We start from the raw sequence: 27,686 nt of genomic DNA, 5'->3' as shown, positions 1-27,686 counted from the left end.
CAGGTCCCCAAAATACCACCAGTTCTATATCATGTAGGAATAATACCTTACATATATTGACATAACATAATTTGTGATTGAAATGCTCATTAGTCCATATTTCAGTTCAAAAAGAGAAAACATTTCAAATGCCTAAAAAATGAATTTAAAAATTTGGGACTGGGTGGGTGATAAGAACATTTACAACAGAACCTTTTAACATGAAACTGGCTAATTCTACATAGAATGTGGATTCTGCTAGGAAAGCATTGTAAATGCTTACAAATTGTCCATCACTTTTTACTGGATATAACAGTCCGCATATAAGCATTATTTGCACTGATGGTTCATTGAATGTTCATTGAGTACTCATTTACTGTTTCTCTTTAACATTTAAGTCTTATATTCACTTCTCAAGAAGTCTGTCACTTGGATTAATAAGTAATGAAAATTCAAAGACTCTTTAAAACCATTTTTAACTGCATGCATGTGCATGGGTGTGCAGTACCACCTGTCTACAACAGGACGGTTCGCGAGTCAGGCAAGGGGCTGGAGATTGAAAAACACACACACACACGGGGGGGGGGGGTCATCCTTGAAACAAGAATGCCCCCTTTATTGTGTTCTAGGGCAGCTTGTATAGAGCTCTCCTTGACTAATGGCCATGCCCTAGCCCTCGGGACTTTTCAGCTGCTAGTCCACCAGAAACCACTCCCCTACAATCAGGAATTCATAGGGTCTCATTGCTCAGAGCAGCTGCAAGCATAGTAAAACAAGTTGTTTACTCCGGCAGGCAAGGGGTCACAGGAAATTCAGGGTGTGAGGGTCTGCAGTCCCCAACACATGAGTATGTGCAATACCTATAGAGGTCAAAAGCATTGGCCCCGTAGAGCCAGTTTATAGGTGGTTTAGCCATCTGCTACAGGTGCTAGGACTCGAACTTGGGTCCTCTGCAAGACCGGTACATGCACTTAGCCACTCACTACATCTCCTCTTCAGTTCCAAGTCAAGACATTTAAATAGAAGCCATGTTGAAAGTAAGGGCAGACACCCATGTCAATGATAATTTGATCAGAATGTCAGACCTACTATGAGTAACATAAGGAATATAGAGGGATCAGCTCCTCTGCAATCTGAGTGTTGATGAGATTAATGTAGGGCTATTTTGCTTGGGCATGGTGCTGGACCCATAAGCAAACCATAATCAGGAAAGAAGAGGAACAGCGTGGAGTCTGGAACACAATGACAAGTGAGGTCAAACTGAACCATCTGGACTCCTGCAGATGCGCCAAGTGACCTGCAGAAGAGCTGGTACATTTTGCCAGCAAGAAGCACACAAACTTGGCCCAGGATCCTCAGAAGCTGGAAGAACTCAGAAACCGGCTGCAGCCTGAGGAGTTCTGGCAGGAGCTGGAGAAGCTGCAGGCCTGGTACTGCTGGAAGCCGGCAGCTTGGCCACGAGATCTACAACTGAGTGTGAGCTACAAATAGCACCTGACACCATACCAGCTTTCCAAGAATCAACATGGCTGCTGCTTCTAAGTCTCACTCAAGCCCTGTAGCGGTCTCTAACCTGCAGCTATGCAGGAAGAGACTTTGAGCGATGTAGTTCCAGTATAAGCAAACCAACATCAAATGGAGCCATCATAGTTCATCCCTCTGAGCATGACCCTCAGATGCAAAAAGACCATAGCAAAATATCATTTATGCTCCTACATTCACCACACAAAGGCACTACTGTCTCCCCCAAAGGGGGGGGGAAACATTATTTGTCTTTGGGTACTACCCATTGTCTTCAAGCCTTTTACCTTCTTGATACTGCATGATTTATAGTAACTAAGATGTGAGACGCAAGCCAGGAACCAACATTTGAGAGACTTTGGGGGGGGATAGTATCCAAGATAGGGTTTCTCTAGAGCTTTGGAGCCTGGAGCCTGTCCTGGAACTTGCTCTGTAGACCAGGTTGGCCTCAGACTCAGAGAGATCCGCCTGCCTCTGCCTCTGCCTCTGCTAAGTGCTGGGATTAAAGGCGTGGGCCACCACCACCACCCAAGGGGACTTTGGATTCTTAAAGAGAAGTTAGATATTTTAAAGAGGCTGAACTGTTAAGATTTTGAGTGAATTTTTAAAGACTGTGGGACTTCCTAAATTTCCTAAATAGCTCAGAATACAATTTTACATGGTTTGTTTTTGGTTTTTCAAGATAGGGTTTCTCCATGTAGCTTTGGCTGTCTTGGACCAGACTGGTCTCAAACTCACAGAGATCCTCCTGCCTCTGCCTCCCAAGTGCTGGGATAAAAGGCGTGCGCTACCACACATGGCCTTTGCTTGATTCTCCATGTGTGTGTCTTGGTTGTTTTTTGTCATCTTAACGAAAACTAGAGTATCTCAAAGATGAAACTCCATTGAGAAAATGCCCCATCAGAATGGCATCTTGATTAAGTATTGATTAAGAGCTAGTGCCCTTCCTGGGCAGTACTCTTGGGTGTTATAAGAAAGCTTAGTAAGAGCCAGGGGAGCAAGGCAGGAATCCATGTTCCTCTATGGTCTGTACTTCCTTTCCTGCCCCCAGGTTGCTGGCTTGAGTTCCTGCCTCAGCTTTCCTCAGTGATGGAGTATGAACCAAGAGCTGTAAATTGAAATAAACCTCCCCCCCTTCTCAAGCTGTTTTTGCAAGCAGTGTTTGATCTCAGCAATAGAAAGCAAACTGAGACAGAAATTGGTAGCGGAAGTAGAGTATTGCTGTAACAGACCTGACCGTGGTACTTCGGGGGGGATGGCGGAAGTGTTTGGAACTTGGGGCTGGAAAGGCCTTTGCTCAGAGCTTAATGAACTGTTGCGGGAACTCAGAAGATCTGAGTACTGATGCGATATTTCAGGAGGAAGCAGACTATCAGGACTGTTTGTTGAGATTATTGACTACGGATTTGTGGCAGTGAAACCTTTGCTTTACTGGGACAATAGATGGTGATTACCTGGGCTGAAAAATCAGCTTTGATTATAAGAAACACGCATCATTGAGGTGAAATCTGGGGTATTTTCTCAAGCACAGTACACAGACACTGAGACAGAGTGGGACAAGACTGCGTCTCATGCTGGCAGCTAAACTTGGTCTGCCAGGTGGTGATTTTGAAAGGCAAGAAGGGGTGGTAGAAAGTAACTGAGACTTGGCACTGGAAGAGGCCAGGAGAGGCGGTTGGTAAAGGTGCCACAGCCTGAGTTACAGTGGAAACACTAGGATTACAGGGGTCATGGAGAGAAATTGACGCTTGACACCATGTAGCAGGGTCATAGTCTTTAAGGGTGCCTAGAGAGGTTACTGATGCAGGTGCGGCCTGTGGAGACCCTGGCATATTGCAGTCAACGGGACTATGGGAAGAGTGCCAAGGGCGTGGCAGGTATGGGTTGGAGCTGACTTGAGTCTATGAGACAAGCTTTGTGTGCTTAGGATGGCAGAACCTGAGGGGGGGCAAGCTTCTCCGGCCCTTTGAAGCCCAAAACATTATGAGTGAATCCCAGACGCAAGACACTGAGCTGCAGGATTTAATTTACACTGTTGGAGTTTAGTTTTCATTTGATTTGTTTATAACCATGTCCCGGTTCTTCATCCTTAGAGTACAAACTATGTAACTTAATTTTGAGTTTATAGTAATACTTGAGAGACTTTGGATTTTAAAGAGATTTTAGGTAGGCTGAACTTTGAAAGTGTTTGAGTTTTTAAAGACTGTGGCTTTCAAAAGTTGGGGTATATTTTATATTGTAATGTTGCTATTAGTATGAGATCTTGGATATAAACAAGAAAGAAAAGATATTGGTATGTCAAGGTAACAAGTGGTCACTTGTCCTGGTTGGTTTTTGTTTGTTTGTTTTTTGTTTTTGTCAACTTAGCACAAGTGCTATCTGGGAAGAAAAACCTCAGTTGAGAAACGCTCCCGTCAGATTGCCTGCAGGCAAGTCTGTAAGGCATTTAGATGACTGATGTAGGAGGCCCCAGTGTACTGTAGGTAGTACCCCCCTGGGCTGGAGGTCCTATGTAGTTTAAGAAAGCAGATTGAGCCAGCCATGGGAAGCAAGCTAGTAAGCAGCATTCCTCCGTGGGCTCTGCTTCAGTTCTTGCGCTCAGGATCCTGTCTCGGCTTCCTTCCCTCCGTAATGGAATGGGACCAGAACGTTGTGAGCTGAAATAACCTCCCTGCCCCCCAAGCTGCTTTTGGTCGTGGTGTTCATCACAGCAGTGGAGAGCACACTAAGACGTGTGCTTGTCAGAGGTGGCGTCAGGTGGCTCCTGTAAGTACCTTCCTACACTGCGCTCAGCAGCAGTGTCCCCTATCTATAGAGAGCTCAGAGTGCAGAGCCTGGGATTTGGAGCTACAGTTTGCACATGTTCATGTGATTCCTATCGCCGAGTGGACTCAGACCAGACGTCCCTGGAATCTGTTAAACACGTTTTTCTTGAAAAAAAGAAAAAGATTTCATGCTCAAATAAGTTTTGGAAACACTGAGTAAGCAGCATTAATTAGATTTATTCATGTTAGTATTTTCAGACTCCTTATCGCACTAATATGATTTGACCATTAAGTCATTGTGGGAGCAGCTCTCAGGGTTATTAAGGAACATAGCTGGAGATAGACTAACTTCTATTGAATTATCGTTTCTTCTACTGATTTGCTTCAAGCACATTTAGTAAAAGATTTTCTGAAATACCTCAATCAGATTTTAGATTACTGTTATACCCCTAAAGTTGACAAGTTGGCTCTGATAACAAATTATAGAAAATATTTATACAGTTTATCAAGGATTTGGAAAATGAGTCTTAAAAATTTCTTGGGCATTGCCTTTGACAGGTAACAGCAAAAATTGTACTTTAGTATATGGGAGGCTGTTGAGTGTGTTGTCTAGGCTGGGATGCTGCAAGCTTTATGACCATGGTCCTATTGGAACACATGAAATCTAACTTGTGCTAGGCAGAGCAAGAGATTCAAAATCACAGTCTCTCCCTGTTCTTTTTTTTTTTTTTTTTTTTAACAGAACTTGCCTCAAGTTTATTTGTAAAAACAGCATAAGGTCCTGAACATCTGCAAATACTGTGTAGGTGTTCACACCAGTCCATCTGTCTTCACATTGGCAGACTGAGACCTTTTTTATGGGGCCTTCACAGGGGCCTGGGCACCTTTGGGAGCCTGAGCTGCAGCTGAGGCCTCTGCCTTGGCTTGAACCTTGGGCTTTGTTTTTTGGAGCCTACGACCCCTGGCCATGTAGCTTCTAATCCGCTTCCCAAGCTTGGGGTGAGCAATTAAAGCCAGGCGGGTGAGTTTGTGGCTGGGGCCCTTTGGCACCTTGGGCTTCACCACCTGGGGCTTCACCAGGGCCTTGATGGCCTCCGCATGTGCACTCATGGCCTTTGCATTATTTGCCTGCATCTTCTTCAGGCCTTTCTTGTTGTGCTTCTTGGCAAAACGTATGTTCCTCAGGAACTTGGGGTCAACCCCCTTGAGAGATTCGTATCTTTGTGACCGGGGTTTCTTGATGCCATTTCTGTGCCATTTCCAGGACTGATTGTGTGTGGTGTGGTTCTTGGACTTGGCCATGGCTGGACTGTAATCGGCGGTTCCCGAAGCGCCTGCGACCAGAAGAGAAAGAGACTCTCCCTGTTCTTTTCCTGGGCGCTTAATTCCTCCTAATCCAGTAGGCCAGTGCTGATGGCAGATGCACGGGTCTACGGTGTGTGAAGGACTCGGCTGCTTTAAACCTGGAACGATGGCTTTAGTGGTTGTAACTGTGTATTTAGCAGTTTTAAAGAGAACAAAAATACACATTCTTGACAGTACATTTTTTAAAAACTTGTTTTTCCCAGAGAATTTTTCTCTAAGAAATGACAAAATTCATGTTATCTAAATTGAAATGAGAAGTGGGTGGGAGATCCTGGGTCTGATCTCCAGCAGCATCCCCATCCCCCAAAAAAGACGGGAGGAGGGCAGAGTTTACTGTGGAAAAGCTTCAGTACCAAAGCACAACTGGTTCGAATGATGTTTAATACCTGCTGTCTTCTTTCTCTTTCTTTTCATAGTTTTTTGAGGTGCCATTTGACTCGAACATGAATAGAACAAAGAACAGGCCCCTGGTTCGCGGACAGATCAGGTAAATCGTGACTCTTCTACATTCTTGGACAGTCAGTGACTTGTTCATCCTGAAGCTTGTTGGACTGTTGTCCACTCAGCTAAATAATTATAGTCAGTTTTCCCTTAGGTCCCACGACCTATCTAGTCTCGGGTTCTTGGCCTCATTAACAGTGTCAGATATAAGTTTACTCAAACAATGGGCCTCAAATCCGGTCAAAAAGGCTGGCTACTCTCATAATATTTGCGCCGCTATTGTACCAGGCAGGCCGCTGTTGTAGCTCTCCGGGTTCGTTGCTGGGTAAGACTGGTGATTGCTTTTCTTCTCCTCCAGCAGCGTGTGTAGCCCCTTCCAGCCATATGAGCCCTGTCAGTCAGTCCTCCAGTGTGTGTGAGCAGTGTCAGTCAGTCCTCCAGCCATGTGTGCAGTATCAGTCAGTCCTCCAGCCATGTGTGCAGTATCAGTCAGTCCTCCAGCCGTGTGTGCAGTGTCAGTCAGTCCTCCAGCCATGTGTGCAGTGTCAGTCCTCCAGCGTGTATGCGCAGTGTCAGTCAGTCCTCCAGCCATGTGTGCAGTGTCAGTCAGTCCTCCAGCCGTGTGTGCAGTGTCAGTCAGTCCTCCAATTGTGTGTGCAGTGTCAGTCAGTCGTCCAGTGTGTGTAAGCAGTGTCAGTCAGTCCTCCAGTGTGTGTGAGCAGTGTCAGTCAGTCCTCCAGTGTGTGTGAGCAGTGTCAGTCAGTCCTCCAGCCATGTGTGCAGCGTCAGTCAGTCCTCCAGCCGTGTTAGTGTCAGTCAGTAAAGGTGAAACATCCCATTGAGGACCAACTAGATTTCTTCATGTTCTATGCTATAAGTAAATGGTGTCTTTAGCAATGGGTCTTGCCCTAAGGTTGTAGAGAATAACCAATAGCATTGGCAGTTTAGAATCGGGTGGGGGGGGAGTTCTATTGGGACTCCTTTGGCCAAATACTCAAAAAGGTGTAACTCATTAATGGTACTGAGGATTTTACTTGGTAGTATATGTCTAGTTGGGACATTGTCTTCCCCAATAGACAGTAAGTCCATTTAAGTTCTATTTGTGTGTTGTTGTTTGCTTGCTTGCTTATTTACTGCACTTACCAGACAGGATGTCATAGACTCTGGGGGCAGTGATGACCAAGGTCACAATTCTGTGTCTTACAGGATACCCACTTTTTAAGCATCTTATATAATGTGCCAGACACTGCATAGGGACCAAGTCTAGGTGATGTGTAAACACAGAAAGAGGTATCTAACCCAAGCACAGGACCTCCCTCTTGTTTCATCTACCCTGTTTATTCTTCTGTATGGATCCCTGTTCTGGGCCCAGGACTTTGGAGATCTCTGTCTGGTGCCCTGCAGGCGTGGCAGGCTGTGTGTTACCATCTCTCCTTTTTCCGTACATTTCTTCATTTGTTTTCTAAACTAGGCAACTTGAGGCAGCCTTGAACTTTCTATTAACCCTGTCTGTTATTTATTATTTCCTGGTCTTTTAGCCTCCTGGACTATCCTAGAATCTGTGTCCTGTTGTCCATGGCTTTTGCCAAGGACCACCTTCAGCTCGGTGCAGGTTGCTCAGCAGCCTGGCTGGCTTCCCTGCCTTTATCATCCTTTTCTCTTGCTTCTACTCAGCTGGCAGATGCATCTTCCTTAAATGATCATGCTGCTTCTGGCCTAAAACCTTTTTACAAAATGTAATTAGACAAAATGTTTTGTCTCTTTACTGTGTTGCCCGAGGTCTTTTCTCGGTGTACTTCCCTGCAGGCCTCCCAGCCTCATCCTGAGTGCTGTGATCTCTGGGTTTCACCTGCCCTCTTTCCCACGCCACACTCTCTCCAGTCTGCCAGACATGCCAGCTGTGCCCCCTGTGACCCGAGAACCTTGTCTCTGGTGCTGTAGGCTTTGTCGTGCCGCTGTCATTGCTTTTAGTGCTTGTTGCTGTCACAGCACTGCTCGGTACTGTCTACTCCTGATTCCCTGTGAGACCATGTGATGTGCCAGTGAACATAGCCAACTAAGACAAAGCATGCATAGCACATGTGTGGCCGAGTGCTGATGACTATTGTCTTCATTGGGTTTTCTATGGCTGCAGTAAAACACCATGACCTAAAACAACTTTGAGAGCAAGGGGCTTTTGTTATCTTAACTTACCTGTCACCCTCCATCACTAGGGCAACTCAGGGTAGGAACTCAAGGCAAGAACAGATACAGAGGCCATGGGGGAACACTGCTTACTGGCTTGCTCCTCTTGGCTTGCTCGGCCCGCTTTTGTAGACAACACAGGACCACCAAGCCAGTGGTGGCAGCACTCAAAGTCAGTAATCAAGGCATTACCCTGCGGCCTTGCCTACAGGTCAGTCTATAGACATTTTCTCACTTAAGAGTCCTTCCTCCCAAATGGCTCTAGCCTCTATGAAGTATGCTAAAACTAGCCAGCGCACCAGCACAGCAATGATGAGCAGATGTACAAGCGTATGAACAGAGATGGACAGGCAATAGAGAACAGAATCTCCCAGGCCTGAGAAATGCAGAAGTCTAGATATTTCTTGATTCCCTAACATTTTGGTCAAACAAGCACACATGACATAGACTGGCAAGGCCCTGAGAAGGTTAGTAGTGAAGAATGAATAAATGAGCTTTAAGACTAGAGGAGGGTGAGCATCCAAGATGGCAAAGCAGGTAGAGGTGCTTGCTGCCAAACATAACCTCCTCAGTACAATCCCCTGGGTCCACAAGGCAGAAAGAGAACTGATTCCCACAAGTTATCCTCTGACCTCCACAGGCATACTGTGACATACACACACACAATAAATAAATAATAAATAACAGGTATATAAATAAGTGGAATTTTAGATGTTTTATAAACGACTAAGAGGAGTGCACCTTGACAAACCAATAGAATTCCGACTTGCAGCATTAAGCTAAGACAGCTTTGGACACAATGGACAGTGTAGAGCAGGTGGCATACACTAGGGAACAAGGAACAGGGTGATATGAGGTGAAAGTAGGAGAAACCATGGCAAGAACTAATTTGGATTAGCTGTAACTTGGGAAGCCACTGGGGCCGAGTATCCACAGGAGGGAGAAAAATGGAAGCCTGTCTGTCACATGTCACAGAGGACCTAGTGACAGCTAGAAGCAGGAAGGCGGGGTGGTGCTGAGTTTTAATGTTGAAGCTTCTCTATGACATGGCTCTGCACTACGTTTGTCAGGTCCTGCAGCTTTACCTGCAGGTCTCAGATAACCCAGGAGGGGGAGGAGCCGAGAAGAATTAGAGCATGATGGCAGGGAATGTGTGGGTCTAGTGTGGGGCCTAGTCCTCAGCCACCACCACGCAGAAGGAAAACTTCTCGTCACTTGGGCAGGAGGGAGTCCACAGGCAGCCCTCCTCAGCGCAGGCCTCCTGCTGGCCAAATGCTGAGTGCTGACCACTCCGCGTTTGCTTCTGCTCTACCTGCAGCTCAGTAGCCCAGGCTCCAGCTTTAGTGAGCACATGTTCCCTAAACTTGTGTGGACATAACCTGTGTGTCCCTTATGGATGACGTCAGGGATTTTGAAGGATAATTTAGAGTCTAATAATTTCACCTATATAAACTGAATATATTGTGGGACTGGGCTTCACGCGCTTCAAGATGAAAGTGCACCCAGGCCTGAGACAGCCTTAGCAGCCCAAGTGCTGCTGCCTGTCCTTAGAATGTGCTGTGTTTTGTACAGCTTGTTTACCTGGGGAGGGGGTGACACTGTATATTGTTGATACGTAAGGAGTATTAAGTTAATTTATTATTTTTTAAAATAATGAAAACATACTCTTTATATTTTAAACATGGAAATTTTCTATATCTTTTTCATTAGAATCAAAAAGGGAAATGGAGCTAAAGTACAGTCTAATGAGAATAAAACTTTACAAAATTATATTCTTTACAAGAAAGTACAAAGGGCAGTACTTCAGTTTTAATTATTGCCAGTGGCCTGTATAAATGCCTGTGCTCAACCCTGGGGTTCCTGGCACCAGAAAAGGCCACTTCCTTTATTGTTCTGCTATAACTTACCATTTAAAAAGAATTTTTTAAAAACAATTGTTCATATTAACCCATTTGGAAAATTCTGCCTCCATTTTCTGTGTTAGTGTCCTTATGTCATGATGGGTGCCTGAACTCATCCTAAAACATACAGGCATGGTTCTTTGCCACCCAAGTATCTTTCCTGGGCCTGCGGTGCCTTGCAATAGCACAGGTACTTAATAGACACATCTTTACATCTTCTCTGTGTTTCCTGTGGAGACACTTGACCCCGTGGCTTTCTACTTTTTCCTTCAGCTCTGGGACCATTGTGGCGGAATTATTTATCAGACTCTTTAGTGGCATGGGGACCACCATGTGACTGTGAGCATATCACTCAGGAAGTGTCTCAGATGCGCATGAAGCCTCCCGGAGCCAAGGCACTCTTGCCCAAAGAGCTCTTGCATCTGTCTGGAAGGAAGTCTGCGGAGAAGTGCTCCAGGGGCTTCATAATGGAGCTGTTTTAACCTCACTGTCATCTCTAGGAGTGTAGCCCTGTTAGAGCCAAACCACTGCAGCTCTTCCTTTGGGAACATGTGATCCCTGGCTTCACATTGACCACTTCTATTGGCAATTGGGGTTTGTCACATACAAAGTTAAGAGGTGGTTTGCGTCTAAGGTCTATGGGGCTTGGTTTTTCTATTCTTACTAGTAGATCGTTTCTTCCTATCCCTTACGTCACACAAGTGCCCTTAAACTGCCCGATGGAGTGAGGCCCCCCATCTCCGTGCATACTGGTCCTAAAGGATAAGATGAATTCAGTAGTTCACGGTGCCTGGAGGGGCGAGTAAAGTGAATATCCCCAGTATTTTTTCCGAAGATTGACTTCAGCTCCTGTGAGGCTAGGAACAAGCAGTCGTCCTCAGCGGATTAGCGCTGCAGTCGTAGGATCTGTGGGCGGAGCTGTTGGGAACTGGCTTGTCCTCCAGGTTCTGCCCAGCGCTGCTGAGAGCGGGTCATTCTCCCCAGACTCACGCCGAGACCTCTCCCAGGACTCTTCAGCCATGTGCTCCCTGGGGTCTCCTCTCTGGCTTAGTACCTGGACATGTGAACTTCTGTCTCCTCCACAGACTTCCGCCAGCCGGTTGTGTGCAGAGAGCATCCCCTTAGCATTTGTGTGCAGCTGACTTCCCATCTCCAGCCACCTCTGCTTCTCTCTGCATCGCACTGTATTTTGCTCTCTACCAACCCACTGCACCCCGTTCTCACTTAAATTCATGCATTCCTGAAATGACCAGCTCGGCCCTAGCCCCCAGAGTCTTCAGTTCAATTCTCTAAGTAGAAAGCTTCACCTCCATAAGAAAAAATCTTGGTAACCCAAGTATGAGCCTGGTAGTTTACCCCTAAGCCAGATCAGACCTGGAGCAACAGAAAAGCCAACAGTAGCAGTTAACCATTAGAGATGCGCAGAGGACACTGAAGCCGCCTGTGCCTAGGAAGCTTACACCTCAAGTCAGTTTATGCTTGGTCAGCTGTTCATCTCAGGCCCGGGTCCACATGAGAATTCTGAAGCTGCAATCCACCTCTCCTGCTTCAGGTCATGTTTACGTCAAATCCTGTCACCACTTCATACTCTAGACTTAAAGGGCTTTTGGTTGGTTGGTTGGTTGGTTGGTTGGTTTTGGTTTTTGGAAACTATGCAGCACTAGCTGTCCTAGAATTCACTTTGTAGACCAGGCTGGTGTCAAACTCAGAGATTCCTCAGTCTCTGCCTCCCAAATATCGGGACTAAAAGTGTGCACCGCCACACCGGCTGAAATTTCTTAAACTTAGCAGTAGCTGCGTTTGTTTTGCCTAGGAGGCTGAGGCTTACCTCCTCTCCCTTCTCCTCTCCTCCATCTGGCAGGTCTTCCCCAGCATTGTTTCAGTGTTTTGTCAAGGTTGAAGCTGTTTTTTCAAGAGTACAGAGGGATGTAGAAACTTGTAATCTACTGTCTTCATCAAACTTGAACTTCTCCAGTTTAAACTTCCAGTGTGCCTATATGAGTGGTAGTTCAGTGATGCCCCTGTTCCTGGTGCCCCGTTAAATTCATATTTCTTAATAGCACCAAGGCCTATTGTTTCTTGTAAATGTTTTCGAATTCTCCCTTTTATTCCCACTCATCAGAATGTATTGATTACCTGTGGTGTTAACAGCGTGGTGTGCTTTGTTTGTGTGACGCTGAAAACATCGTAAAGTGGACAGAGAAAATGGATGTGCAGACTGCTTAGCAGACAGGGCTGGGCAGCCCCAGAGTGCTTGCTAAATGAAATTAATAAATTGGTGTGAACAGGAAGGTCTGAGAAATAATAGCAGACCCAGAGAAGGACAGAGTATACACAGCATGCTTCCTGGCAAGGGTCCCTAGACTAAGCCTTTCTTCCTGTTACTTTGAAAAACATCTGTATTTTGATTGCATCTCCTTTGAATTTTCCATTTTCCAGCTTGGTGATGCTGACAGAAATAATAGATGTCAACATTAGTTTTTCCAAGTTAATGGATCAGATGCGGGTGATCCATGATGTGTAAGCTTAGGTGTGGGCTGTAAGCAGGGGAGATTGCCCGATAAGAGCTGAGCGCAAGGGTATTTGGAAAGGATAAATAGAAACCCTTGGAATCAGGGTCAGCCATACTTGTCTTGAAAATGAATGATAAAGATTGAGTTTTAGAATGAAATGAATGGATTGTTTAGTTGGCATTATAACTTAAAGAGCAGGGTTTAGCTTAAGTATTATAGAGACTTACAGAAGACATTTTTCAAATTTACTGAAGGTTTTACCAGTAAGCACTTAAGCAAATGTAAACATTGTGTGGGCTGCAGGGGAGCTCTGAGTATTAGTCACCACCTAGTCATGCTGGTCTAGTGGACACGGCCCCGGCCAGGCACAGGCCTGCACAGCCTCGAAGGCATGTTATGATTAGTCTCTCAGTGTGTGTATACTGCTAATGTAATAAGAACATAAACATTTGGTAAGTATAGAAATTTCTTTTGGTAACATTAACCAGTGATTTGAAGCAGCAGGAAAAACAAATTTGGTCTCAACTTAGTTGCAGAGGTGTTAATGTAAAGAAGATTGTTCTGGAAATAAGATCATTCAGTATCATGAACCGTGGAGTTGAGGAATCAGCAGAAAGTCTCTGTACATATCATCATGCTTAGTCATTGCTGGGGAGAGCAAGGGGCACACTGGGAGTCTCTGAAAGGCACAGTCTTCTTGGTAGTCAGGAGACAAGGGAGAGCATGCATGACTGAAGCGCTCTGAGTTCTTAATGCTTGTTGATGTTGGCCCTATGTGTGATGGGCATTTCAGGTCCCATGGCCCTTCTTACAGCTGTAAGGTATCCAGGCAGTCAAATATTCACTTGAAGAAATAGTTATCATATCTTAGGAACTTAGTCTATGTTTTGGTTTTTCTGTTTGTTTCGTTAAACAATAACCAAGGTTCATGTAGGCTGATGTCCCTCTGAAGACTGGACATGTACAAATGCTGTTCCTGTTGGCGGCTGTAAGTGTAGGCTTAGGAGTTGCCTATTTTGATTTGTGGGACTTTATTGGGTGTCACTTTTAGGTACAGAGAACATCAAGTTGTATACTACAGACTCACTGTACCAAAAAGTGTAGCCTGGGAGATGTACAGGCAGGATGGCGGACCCTATTCACACATGGACCAAGAAGGGTTGCAAGAGCCCCTGAACAGACATGGAAGCCCTCCTCCTGCTGGTAGAGGGGTTTTGAAAGAGAAAGGTGAAGAAAACTGTTCTTGGAAAAATTTTATTGGTGTTCCTGTGCCATTGCATTTGTTTTCTGGAAGTGCTGGGGATGGGCTAGGGCTTCGTGCAGGCTAGGGAGCCATTCTTACACTGATTCTACCTTTAGTTTTTGTCTCTCCGTAAGATGAAGAGAAGTATGGGGAGCAGTAATCATAAAGTTAGCAGACACTTTCCTGCCTAGACCCAAGAGAGCAAACAGAGCAAGCTCAGATTCTATCTGCTGTGCTTGCCTTAGCTGCCAGCATTTAAAAATAGAAGAAACTCGCCTCAAACCTTACCTTCCCAGACCAAGGTGATGCACCCCTACATGTCTCTGCCAAGCACAGCCCCCACCACTCTTTCTTTTAAGTAAGCCCGGTTCCTTCCTGTTGGCAGCCCGGTTCCTGCTGCGGCTTCATTTGCTAGCACTGTCCCAGATTAAGCATGCAGATTGGGGGGAGCAAGATAGTGCATACAGCTAGGTGCGCATACAACCCCCATTATCTCCCAACCTGTGGGGGCAGATGACCCGCCTTCATTTCTTAAGTTGTGCATAGACTCCGAGATCCATCAACTCTATTTTGCAGAAGTGAATAAAGTCCTATAAATTGAAAACTAAAGGGAGAGTTAGAAAGTCAAAACATCCACCTCAAGTAAAAGAAGAAAATACAGGTCTTCTGTGCAGTGGGCACTGGCTGTCAGAGGGTGAAGAACAGGGGTTTCGGTGGGTAGCCCTGCCCAGTGGCTTAAGTAGATTCAGAGACTGTACTTCTGCACTGGGAACTGATTTTCATAGGTGGTTTGAGTAAGAATGGCCCCCATAAACTCAAACATTTGAATGTTTTGTCCCCAGTTGGTAGACTGTGAAGAATTAGGAGGCCTGGGCATTGTTGGAAGAGGTGTGTCACTGGGGGTGGAACTTTGAAGTTTAAAAAGCCCATGCCAGGCCCATTCTCACTCCCTGCCTTGTGCTTATAGATCACTTGTGAACTCTCAGCTCCAGAGCCATGCCTGCCTGCCACTACCACACTCCCTGCCTCAGGAACTTAAGGAAGGCCCCATTAACTGCTTCTTTTTATAAGTTGTTTTGGTTATGATGTCTCTTCACAGCAGTCGAGCTGAGAACTAAGAACTAAGCAGTAACTAAGAATCCTTGGAATAACCTGCCTGCCCCTCAGATATTCCGAACTGTTTTTTCTGTGATTTAGATGAGTTGGTGTGGCGCCCTTCCGGAGTCACTGGCTGCTGCTGCTCGTCTGAGGAGGTTAGCTCAGGAGTCCGCCACGCCTTGCCCAGCTTGGCCCTAGAAACCTGACTGGAGTAACAAGGAGTGAAGACAGGACAAAGATAGGCACACATTCAGAAAAGCTGGGGTCTGCTGGGCTACAGTTGTTCATTTAACCAGAAACTTGGTGTTATATACATTAGGAGGAGCTTAGTAAGGTCTCTGTGGGGCAGTTCTTAGGCCACGGTCATGGAGGAGGCTGTGTGGAGAAGTCTTAGGCTACAATCATGGAGAAGGGAGCTATGGATGCTAGTTTTAACACATACTGGTCAATCATTAGTGATTAGTCATCCTTGGACCAGTAGAAGGCTCTGCCATTTCTCTGATGTTCACTAAGGACATCATCAGCCCTCCACGGAAGTCAGCTCAGCACAGGGTTCACTCTTGCTTTGTTTTATTCTGTTACTGCCTGATTCGAAACAGCAGGTCCCCCTTATCTTCCTCCACAGCGGTAAGAGTCTTTCAGCTGGTTTTTAAAATTTCTTTAGTATGAGCAGATGTACTGGTTTCTTCCTTCAAAAAATTTTTTTCATATAATACAACCTCCATGTTCTGAGTATAATCAATAGTAAATAGAAATATTTGTTATATTTCTTGCATTCCTCTTAAATGTGGTTTAAAACTTAGTCTTTTAAAATAGGCTTTATATCTTCATTTTCTTTAAGTTCTAAAATTATACCACTATTCTGCTGCTTTATCATATCTACAGCTTGAGACTTATCAGAAATAGAAAATCCCTAATAAGATTCGAGGAAGATATTTTCAGAGCAGTTATCTGTAGACATTCTCCAAAAACTCATTTCAGAGCTCAAGTGCAGGATTTATGCAGGAAATTAAAGTTAAATTGGCTTGATTTGGCGAACATTTAAGCTTTTCTTTTGTTTTTGAAGAAAGGAAATTTTATTTTGCAAGTTAAAAATCATTCATGTGGGAGGGATGGCCAAGAGTATAAGATTAATTTTTGAATAGGCCAATTACCTGTGTTCATAAAGCTAAATTTAATGCAGTGTTTCCTGGACCCCCAACATACTACTTAAACAGAAGGGCCCAGTTTCCCCAGGAAGTTATTTAAGAGTCAGATAATTTAAATTATATTTATTAAGTGCAATATGTTGAACAATTAAACCTTGTATTTCTCCTTGTCCACAATATCTATAGAAAATTCTCCTTCAATAGAGCTATATCAGGACCAGTATTTAGTAAACAAAGCTATTCTAAGGGAGGAAAGTCAGACCCTTGAAATGTGTGGATAAACCCCCATTCTTGGTCTGTCAGCTTCTCTTCGGTAGTAGCCTTGGGCAAGAAAGGCAGTAGAGAAATTCCATAATTTAAAATGTAATTCAGTTTGCGTGTCAGTTTTGAAGTAAATCATCCAGCCCTCATCATGAACCGTGAACCATGAACCTCTCTGCATGAGTGGCTGAGTATGCAGGAGCTCTCTTGGTCTGTCCACCCTCCCACACTCCCAGACAGGGCTGTTTGCCTTGTCCCTGCATATACTCGTACCCTTAAATCACCAGGCAGTGAAGCTGCCTATCACCACACTGAAGCTTAGTCACTTATTGTCATACCCTCTGCATATTCATTTCTCGTCTTTCCCATACCAATTCAGTCTAGCCAGAACCGTGCAGAGACCCTAGTACCTCTGACCCCACTGGATACTGTCACAGCTGCAGTAACAAGGCTGGGAACACCATCATTTTTTGAAGATCAGTCAGGTTTTGCCTATTACTAGTCCATTTTCTGTGATTTGATAGAAGAAAATTAATTTCTTAGACAAGTTGTAACTGCAAGTTAAAATATCTGTATATAAGTAAAAAGAAAAGAAAAAGAAAAAAAAAAGCCCTTGTCTGTAGGCTTAGAAATAAACCAGTGAAAGAGTCACTCTGCGTTTTCCAAGCCCCTATATCCAGCTCTGCTGAAAGGATCCTCCGTACTTAAATAATGCCATCTCATTGTGTGTGTTCTTTCATGTAGCTGATTTTACAGTGAGAGCCCACGGGACTTGTGCCTGTGTTTAATGTATGTCTCCCTTTCTAAATAAAAGTCCCTATTTTCCTGTCTGTCCTGCTGCCTGTGTAGTGATTGACTGTCCAGGCAGTAAGAAATGGGGATGAATGAGTAAGCAAACAAACAAAGGAAGCCCCTTGCACACGTCCATCCGTAAGAGGTTCCATGAAGAATTTGTTCCCCATTCAGCTGAAGTTACAGAGGAAGAACTCTGCACGGGTGGCACAGCTGGGCAGGGGAGGCCCTTTCCTCCCTTGTGCCTTGCTAACGAGCTTTCTTACCTAAATGAGGAACAACACTGGAAGAGCCCCCACTCCTACCCCATCTTTTTGTTGAGAAAACAAAGGACCTGAAAACTTCACCCAGACAGGTACACTGTTTCATGAGTGGTTAAACATCCGGATGTGACCTAGACTCAGGGTGCCTGTGTCCTGGCCAGTGTGCTTGGTCATTCTGCCATCAGGAAAGCAGACCATAGGAACAAAATTAAAAGACTTTAAATAATTTTGTTGTGAAAATGTTTAGCAGGCACTAGAGCAGAGGTAGGTTAGCAGGCACCAGCACTTTGACCACCCTTCAACTTCTTCTTAGGGGGCTTTGCAGAAGTACTTTCTAGTCAGGACCGCAAGCCCCCAAATAACAGCACGGAGACTTTATAATCATGAAAACTTGGCCTTTGGTTTCCATGTCCTTAGCTAGCTCTTATAACCTTCATTAATCTGCTTCTATTAATCTGCATTCTACCACGTGACTCGGTTTCCTCTCCTCTGTACTATATACCCAACTTGACCGGGTCTAGCTGGCATCTCACATGCCTCGAGTCATTCCTTCGACTTCCTCTCTCTGTCTGGAAGTCCCACCTTTTCTCTCTTGCCTAGCTATTGACTATTCAGCTTCTTATTAAATCAGTCACAGTGACACACCTTCACAGTGTACAAAAGAATTATCCCACAACAATGCTTTTAGTGGTACACACACTTGAAACTGTCTAAGTCATTTTAGGTGAGCCAGGGAAACCAAGAAACACGTCATTTCTCTGCTAGGTCATGACCCCATGTTCTTCCTGCTAGAACAGGTCAGGGGGCATACGTTGAGAGGCACTTAAAGTGGGTGGGTGACCTGCCCTGGCCAGCCACAGTGAGCACTGAGGTTAGTGGCTCCTGTACCCCCAGAAAGTATGGCTTTGCCATGTGAGTGCCAGCACTGTGTCGGCAGTGAGGCATAGTCTGTGACCTGTAGCAAGCCTGGCTGGAGTCTTACCTGGTTCCCAGGTTATGCCACTGCTTCTAATCTGCGAGCCACACCAGAACCACTGTGGAGGGTGGACCCAGAAACCCATTCCTGGCTGTGCACCCAGGGGAACCCAAGGAGGCCTGCTGAGCCTTTCTCCTCAGCTTACCCTGGGCAGCCAGCTGTGACGCTCCACATGGACATGAACTGCTCGAGAATTAAAGCATGTAAAGAGCAAAACGCTAATAGGGAGGCTTAAAAACGGAGAGTTTAAATGCAGAATAGAGTGAGTCAGGAATAAAAGAAGGTGGTTCCACACCCCGTGTCAGCTCCTAATCTCCATGTTGGAGGCACCTGTAGAACCCTCAAGCAAGGGAGCTACAGATGGGCTTCCTGAGCAGTCGCTAAACGGCGCGACCAGGGGACAGCGTGCAGGGTAGCTGGCCTGAAATCACAGGAATGGCTGCCCTCAGTCTGTGACCTGTGATACTTACTTCACTCTCATCTTGTAAGCAGAGTCATTGTTCTGTTTAACACGGTGAGAAAAGAAGACTTTTTCCAGGTGAAAAATAGGTGTCTGTTGCTTGCTGCTTGTGGCCCTTTCTGGGCCTGACAGCGCATACACAGCGGAAAGTGCCAGGCTTCTACAGCTTTAACATCGCAGTGATATTGTCGCTTTCCTGGCGAACAGAACTTTAAGACGTGGCCCAGTTGCCACTAGCAATATTCTCTCTTCCCAAAACCATTCTCCTTGCCTGCTTCTTCCTCCAAAGTTTCAGAGGCCAGTAACCCTTTGGTGCTAGAATTATATTGGATACTTTTTTTTTAATTTTTAGAATTACATGTATTTGTGTGTGTGTGTGCTTGCGTGTGTGTGACAGCGTATGTGCGTGTGTGTATGTGTGTGATGGGACGTGTGATAGTCAGAGAACAATTTTCAATTTTCAAGAGTTGTTTCCTTTCACCAAGGGATCTGGGGTTAAACTCGGGTCATCAGGCTTTGAGAAAGCACTTTCCCCACTCAGCCGTCTCCCAGAGCCTTCTCTGCCACTCTCCCACTTAGCCTAGCCGTCTCCCAGAGCCTTCTCTGCCATTCTCCCACTTAGCTGTCTCCCAGAGCCTTCTCTGCTGCTCTGTCCTTGTCCCACTCCCTCATCCATCATCAGCTCCCAGTATAAACTTTCCTTTCACTCAGATGTGGTAGCGCACACCTTTAATGCCAGCGTTAATTAAATAATTAAGTAAACACTATAAGATAGATTCATGTCCTCCTTGAAACATTTCCACTCTGCCCTCCCATCGTGCCTCACTAAGGTAGGTACCCCCATGTCACCCTGTTTCATACAGCCAGCAGGGAGCAGGAGAGCGAGCACGCTGTCCTGTGTTACAGCCTGTGTCTGCACTTCAGCCATTGGCTGTTCTTTGTGCTTTACCAGGAGGTGCAGGAGGTGAACAATGAGGAAAACCCAAGGAGCTCAGATGGGAGACTGCACACCACCGACAGGTCCCACAAACCTGAGCTGACCCAGGAAATGTGAGGGTCTGCAGGGTATTCCACCAGCGTGTCCCGGACACGCTGGGACACTCCAGATTCAATTAATGAACCAGCCTATAAACCCAAGCCCAGGACTATCTTCAAGTTCTTTTACTTACACTGGGTGTATTTCTCACCAGAAAAATGAGGAGATACTATGCTCTCTCAAATATACTGTGTTAATTGTAGGAGCTGGTTCTGTTGTTGTTTGTTGCTGTTGTGGGAGAGGTTGTGGTATTTGTTTTGGAGACATATGATGCTGTTTTCCATCTATCCTGTTGGCAATTCTTGGTTCGGTTTTGCTTTTGTTTTTAGTGCCGTATCCACAGTGTTAATATAGATTATGGAGGTGGGCGCTCTTCTGTGCCACTGGCGGGGGTGACCGCTGTGCAGTCAGACTGGCCGCAGGTGTCATACCTTGCACCTTTCCAATGTACACATCAACAGCAGAGCCCGCTGGCTCTAAAGCAGCAGGATAGTGCATGCCATCTCTCAGCAAGGTCTCCCAAGTGGAGCCACGAGCAGAAGTCTCCATGAGAAGTTCATTCAAGTAGTAGCTGAGTTTTTAAAATGGTAAAAATACTGTATCCAAAAAGGGTATGTTGGTTAAGTTGTCATATGTCCATAGAGTAAGCCACTTTTTAACCGTCTATGCTGATGTAAACCAAGTAGTGACATGGAGAATCCGAAGATTTAGGAAATTAAGGAAGTAGCAAAACCATAATTGCATATTTACTTTCAAAATAACTGTAGCACAAGAAAAGACTGAGGTGCAAACCTTATCTATCTTGGACTCATTTAGAATTTCTTTCTTTTTTTATAGTTGCAAATTTTCTGAGTTGAATGTGCATTACATTTATGATTAGAATTTTAGCAAAAAATGAAATACAAGAGGGTAATGAGCCCGAAGACAGTGAACTTTGCCGCTTGGGGCACTGTCTCCTGGTGCTGGGCTTCCCAGGGCATGCTGGGTAAATATCTTCATTCTTGTTTGTGCAGCCTGTCGACCTGCTTGGTTTTCATTCATGCCCCTGAGCACATTGATTTAGATGCCAAGATCAAACCTCATGATTTTCTGTGATTCTAACACAGGTCAGAAACTAAACTTCCACCCCAAATTGCCTATCTCAATAAATTAAATTCACGTGTGCGTCTCTGAAAGGGCTTTTCATAGCGCTAACACCCTGAATCCAACTGCTTCCCGGCCCTTGGCGACTGGAACAACCCTCTTCTTCTTCTTCCTTTTTTTTTTTCTTTCCAAAAAACACAAGGGCCAATTCAGGAAAAATCAATATGTTTATGAGCCACATTTTTCCCGCCCCAAATAAAACCAGCCTTTTGGAGTCCCATGTATGGGAAGACCTGTTCTCATAAACTGGAAACCACCTTTCTGAAAGAAAACTGTTAGAATGCTTACATGGTTTTTACTGCCTCCGCTCTCCTTTCTCAGCATGTGTGATAACACCTAGGCAGCTTCCTAAACTTTGATCTCCACAGTTCCAGACAGTTCCAAGTCAGTCAGTGTTTGTCCCGGACTTAGAGACGTCTGTTTCAGGAATGAAATTGAGGCATAGAGACAAGTGGGAAATTGCAGAATGGAGAAGATAGAAGGTGCATGTCCAGTTTAGAGTCGCACTCCATCTAGATCTTCACTTTGAAGATGATGTGCCTAGCAGGATCTCCTTGGGGAGATAAACACATCTATTTGAGGATGTGTGGAGTAGGGAGACAATAAGATTTAACAAATAGTGTGGGGGTGTGGAGAGATGACTCAGCAGCTAGGAGTTCTCTGTGCTCTTGGTGAGGACCCTAGTTTTGTTTCCAGCACCCACATAGTGGTTCACAGCCATCTGCAGTTCCTGGGGATCTGAATCTTCTGGCCTCTTCAAGTACAAAGCACACACATAAAATACTAAAAAAATAAAAGAGATTAGGCAGGAAAATGAGTCAAAGCAGAAGTGCAAAGTGTGTCTTTAAAAACAAAGGGCAGCCACTTCTGAAATGGGAGAGAGGTGGAGGCAATCTGAGGTCTTGTCACCGCCATGTGAGAAGGAAAGACATGTGTCCCCATGGGGAGCTAAAGGTGGGCAGTAAGTTCAAGAACACAGGAGATACAGGCTGGAGATCACGTCTAGCCAGGTGCTGCAATAGTAAACCATCCTCTTGAAATGGTCTGAGCTGTGTGTTTTCAGAACCTTTCCCAGCAGGAGCAGAAACAGTAGGTCAGGGGAATTGTGGGGATGGGGGTGATGGACGGACAAATGGAAGAAAAGACTGAGGGTGCCTGAGTATTTCAGGAGTCATTGGCCATGGGGTCTGCACCTAGGTCTTAGTGAAAGCCATGGCTCTTCTGTTACCTTATGATGGCCACATGTCCGTATGTGCTCCCACTTTCCTGAAAACCCCATTCTGCTCTGCCCACCTTCCAGGCAGGGTAGACCACAGCCTCTGGGTGGAAAGAAGGCCAGCTAAGTGAGAGGGAGAGGGAGCTGCTGGGCCATCCTTCTTCTCCACTCCCATCTCCTCTGGGGCTGGGGGAGACTGAGTTCAAATTCAGCATCATTCTGCAAGTTAGTCCTTCTTAGAGGGCCCAACTGACAGTCCAGAGCATCTCTCCTCAGTGGGAGCACACTGCAGCCTTGGCAACAGAAAGGTGTTATCTCAATTGATTGCATCCCTTCGAGAAATGACATTTTTTAAACCAGAACCCTCTAGAAGCTGCTAACTGGTGACTAGAACTTCTCATGAAGCATTTTGTGGCCCCTGTAGTTGCGTGGGTCATGAATTTCTTGGGAGTTGAATTGTAGCTTTTGCAGAGAAAACAGTCTTGAGTGACCTATATTGATCCCCTGAGAGAAAATAACTGTGTATATAAGCAGGAACCAGTTGGTCACACTTTTCCATACCCACAAAGTTTTTCACATTGTAGAATGTTCTTTTACACGCATAGCCCTCTGTGACCTCTTGTTGAGAATCATAGTCACAAACCAGGTTACATCATTGGCAGTTGCACCAGCCCTGGTGTCGATTGATGTCATGGGATTACAGGGCCTAAAACTTGTAATTTACTGAAGATCATGCCGTGCAGATTCCCTGGGGCAGTCTTTGCTGTTTGGGATCATTGATCTGGGGACACTTTAAAGTGCAAGCAAATGAGTAGAATGTCTTCTGGAAGGGATCCTGTCTTTGTCCAGAACTTGTTTTATTGTTTACATCTGTCCCTTATTTAGTAACAGTTAGAATAGAGCCCGGAAGAGTCGCCCTAAAGAAGAGATGAGTGATGGAGACCTGCAGATGAGGAATGCAAGGGGCACCACCTCCTCCCTGGGCTTCTTTACGGTCTCAGAAAGACTCCTCACAACCGGGAAGAAGGTCCCATCACAGTCAGGGGATGTGAAGATGCTGGCTCCTGATTAGTGCAGGCTCTGGGCTGCAGGCCAGAGCTAAGAGGAATGTATTCACTGTGTCCTCTGCTCTCTTCCAGCCCGTTGCTAGCCGTGTCTTTTGCCACCTGTTGTGCTGTGCCAGGAGTGGCCCTGCTGACCTGGGGAGTGAATCCACTCACAGGAGCCCTGGGGGTCTTCAACATTTTCCTATACACCTGTTGTTACACACCGCTGAAGAGGATCAGCATCGCCAATACCTGGGTTGGAGCCGTGGTTGGAGCCATCCCCCCTGTCATGGGCTGGACGGCCGCAACTGGAAGCCTTGATGCTGGTGAGTGTCTCCTGGCGCAACACTGGCTTTTCTCCACAGTCAGGCTGGTGAGAGCCAGATGCAAGAGTTCATGAGTCTTCCAAAAGTGAACTCAGCACTCACCAGTCGGGTCTCCATGGGGCTTGCTGCAGTTCCATTTCACTCCAGTAATTCCTACGACAAATGTATTTATGGGGCAGTCCCGTGTCATCCTGACATGGGAGACCTAGGGAAGACTTAAGAGAAAACAGGAGGCCTGTGACTGCAGGTAAAGTGAGGAAAAGCCCTGAAAAGGTGATAAAATCAGATCACCTGAAGGCCCAGTCTTTGGGGAAGGGATGTGGAACTGGCCTGCTGTTCCCTGTTGAAGCCGTGTCACCTATCTGACGGGCCTCCTTCCTTCCTCCTGGAGTAGGCTCATTTTCCTTGTGAAAGGACAGATTATCTTCATTAGCTCCTCATTTACTTTTACATGGTTTGCTTAAATTGTTCATGCTGTCTACAGTAAAACCATTCAGTGGGTCTCCATTTTTTCGGTGGTGTGTCACAACTGGATTTGTGGGGTGAAAATAGCTCATTTTACCATCTGTGAGGGGAGCGTCACAGTCTGATTAGTCAAGTAATTAGTGTTTTGACCGACACTTAGGAAGGAAGTGGTGAGGTTTCCTGCAATCTATGTAAGTACATATTTTTCACATGAGAGATCAAAAGGCAGTTGGCCATAAACCGTTGCCCTGTAAGCCACATTTCTGAGACTTTTCATAAAAGCTCATACACTCTGATTTGGCAAATGCATAAATGTGATTACACCTTTGCCATGATCGTCTCCGAAAATGGTTTTAATATCCTGTAAGTGGTGGGTTTTAATGAATGTATAAATACAGCGTTCTAAAGCTTACGTGCTCCTTTGCTCTGTGATAAACCCAGCTCGAGCCTCATCCACGTGGGAAGCAGCAGCAGAAGCAAAGGGCTGCAAAGCAAGAGCTGGGCCAGCCCCTATTTGCTGCTGACCCCAGACCTGAGCCTGACCTTTCTCCCAGTCTTCTCGTCTTATACTTATGATGGTCTCTCTTTGTGGAGGAGTTCTGAGGACAGATGTGTTGTTACTATAGTCGGACCAGTGCTGCCACACCAGATTAAGTCATTTGTATGAGAAAGACGTGTAGTTATAGGAGCTGGGACATCCAAAGTTAAAAGCCCAGCAACTGTGCCATCAGGTAAAGGCTTTTGCCAACAAGTCTGGTGACCTGAGTTCTACATGGTCTTTCTATAATCCAAAATTTAATTGTATACAGACTTGTTAGTGATGGGTGGCTGAGGGGCCAGGCATACCTTGTTTACAAAGAGTACGCAGGTGTCTGGAAAATGATACAGAACCCAGTATGAGACAGAAGATTTCTGAAGCCACCAAGAGAAGTTCTCCTGTCAATTCTCGACACTGACTTCTGTTCTTTGTCTTGGATTCTTGTAACCCTACTGCTCAGGGGACTGGGGAAGAAGGACCACAAGTTTGAGGCCAACCTTGCAAAACACTTTCAGACAGGAAAAAGATACATCATGTACCTAACCCTTAAGGGGTCTGTCCAGAAAAGGTAGGAATAGCTCCATGTATGAAGCATTCATCCAACAGAGCCGAGAGCAGAATGAGCAGATCAACAAGCAGTTGTCTGTCTTTCAGAGGAGAGAATCTGGGAGGGGTGTGGTAAAGTATTCATTGCTGGCTTTTCAGGAACTAAGTTGACTGCAATTCAGTCAATGCACTTTAGTCATCTCCTGCCCTGTTGAGGATGGTAGCTGCTAACCGTGGATGGCTGTTTAATTTTTAAATCAAATAAATTTAAATTTCCTCAGTTCCACTAGCTATCATTCAGGTGTCCAGAGCCACATTTGGTTCGTAGCTGCCATACTTTGTTTAAGGTTTGAATCTGACATGTCCCTTAAAATGTTTAAGGTTGAAAGGCTTGGTCTCCAGTGGCAGCAACACTGAGATGTGATGGGAGCTTTAAGAGAAAGTGGATCAGAATTGGATAAAGTGGGTCATTTGAATACATCCTTACAGGGGCCAGGGCCTCATTTTTCTTTCTGACTGCTCTAAGTGAGCAGCCTCCTCTGCCACATGCCTGCTTCCCTCATGTACTGCCTCCTCCGGGTCCAACATGACTGGGCAGATGGTCTGAATTGTGAGCTACGAGAAACCTTTCGTTTATCTTCAGTGTTCGTCACATCACTATGAAGGTAGAAGAGTTTCTGCCAGGAAGCTCACTCAGAAAGCACTGCCTAGAAGCAAAGACTGTCTTCCTCAAGCCATGTCCACTCCTTGATGTGTGTGTTCTTTTAACAATGGGTGCGGTATGGACCTGTCCCTGTTCTGCTAAACCAAAGCACTGATTCACAACTCATTGCCCATCCATTTTTTCAAGATGCTGCTGGGCCTCTGAGCATGCAGCTCAGACAGCCTCGAATGTCACATGTAACAAGTTTCCAGGTGCTGCTGATGCCCCTGCTCCAAGAACCACACTCTTCAAATTCACAAAGACAGAATCCCGAAAAGATCTAGCCTTAAGGACCTCAGAAGTACCTAGAGCGCGGGGCCGATGGTTCAAGCTGTACAGACAGTGGTGTGTTATCTACAGAGGTTGGCGACCGCCAGGGTTCTGCTCTTGAGATATGGATGGGATACAGATGGGTGGAAGGAGCTTTTCTGTGGGGGAAATGGCAAACGCTTTCCTTTCTTGTGTAGAACTCCATTTCATCTTTGAACCTCACAGAGTAGTGACTTCAGAGAAGTCAGGAGTGGCAGGCCTTGGAACACCACACTTACAGGAAGAGGAAATGGGAGATGAAGTGGGTGTCGAATTAGTGAAGCAAGAGCAGCTGGGAGACCAGGCAACTGCCTGTCTACCATCCTGCCAAACTAGTGCCCATAGTCACTTCATCGTGCAGGTGTTGAGGCCTATGTGTGCTTGGCTTTGAGAGATACAAAACTACTCAAACTCCTATGCTCGTGGAAGTCATGTCTGAGCTTCTCCTAGGAGAGGCAGACAGACATTACTTAGCGATGGACAAGCTTTAGCGAGTGTCTGCTGAGGGCGTGGGCTCACACCTTTCCACATGAGTTCAGGAAGACTAGAGGCCAGTTGATGTGAGCATATTGAGAGCTGGGGTAGTGCAGTGTGGGCAGATGGTACCCTCAGTGGCTCCCTGCAGAGGAACTGATAGTGCAGTCAAAAACACTAGAGACCCCGGGGCAACTGAACCAGCAAAGTGCTAGGCTCTGGAGATCAGGCCTGTCTCCGTCTTGAAGTGCAGCAGGTTCTCCTGGGTACTGGAGACTCGAGCGTTTGTAGAGCCTGCCTTCACCACTGCCCTAGGCCCATGTGCCTCTCTCCTCCAACACCCACCCCTGCACACCCTCTGCCCTTCCTTACACGACTCTGCCCTTCGTCCTCCCAGTTCAGGGTTTCACCCTACAAGCATTTCAGTGAAGCATCAGTCTGATCACCCTCTGAAAGAACAACTTGTTAATACCAGCAAGGTGGGGATAGACAGAGGCTGTCTGAAGGGAGGCAGATTGACTGAACATTTTCCATTCCTTTGTCACCCACTCCCTCCCCCAGGGAACCAGGGCCCACCGTAACCAGCAGCAACATTTTAGTGTCCCTGACCATGCCTCCCTCCGCAAAAGATTAGTTGGGCTCAGTAGAGGAGGTCAGGATGGTAGGAAGCTGCTGGGCAGTACATGAGGCTGAAGGCCTCTAGCCCTACCTGCAGGGCGTGCATGAAGAAAATGGCGGCGGGTGTGGAGGGCTGTATGTCACAGTAACCCACAGAGAAAGGTAAGGACCACATCCAGAAGCCCACTTCCTCCCTTGGTGGCATGGTTTTTTCTGTAGTGTCTGTGCTGGCCACAGCACTGGGTGATGCCCTTCATAGGCTGCTGGGCGCTGAAGTGTTTCCCTGGCCTCTCCTCGCCTAGAAGGGAAGGACAGGAAACATGGAGGGAATCATGTCCCATGGGTTGCTGAGTCTT

The 27,686-nt window shown here is 45.9% G+C and overlaps 1 protein-coding gene across 1 annotated transcript in view; it reads left to right on the top strand.

Moving 5' to 3' along the window:
• LOC130876709 (protoheme IX farnesyltransferase, mitochondrial) overlaps positions 1–27,686 on the top strand; it is a 113,826-nt gene that overhangs the window by 78,850 nt on the left and 7,290 nt on the right. Inside the window, exons 5-6 of the mRNA XM_057773271.1 lie at positions 6,047–6,117; positions 23,445–23,677. Coding sequence (XP_057629254.1) covers positions 6,047–6,117; positions 23,445–23,677 — 304 coding nt within the window. The remainder of the gene's footprint in view (positions 1–6,046; positions 6,118–23,444; positions 23,678–27,686) is intronic.

The sequence above is a fragment of the Chionomys nivalis genome, chromosome 7, assembly GCF_950005125.1.
Source record: "Chionomys nivalis chromosome 7, mChiNiv1.1, whole genome shotgun sequence".
NCBI classification, from domain to species: Eukaryota; Metazoa; Chordata; class Mammalia; order Rodentia; family Cricetidae; genus Chionomys; species Chionomys nivalis.
This window is presented reverse-complemented; position numbering and strand designations above follow the sequence as displayed.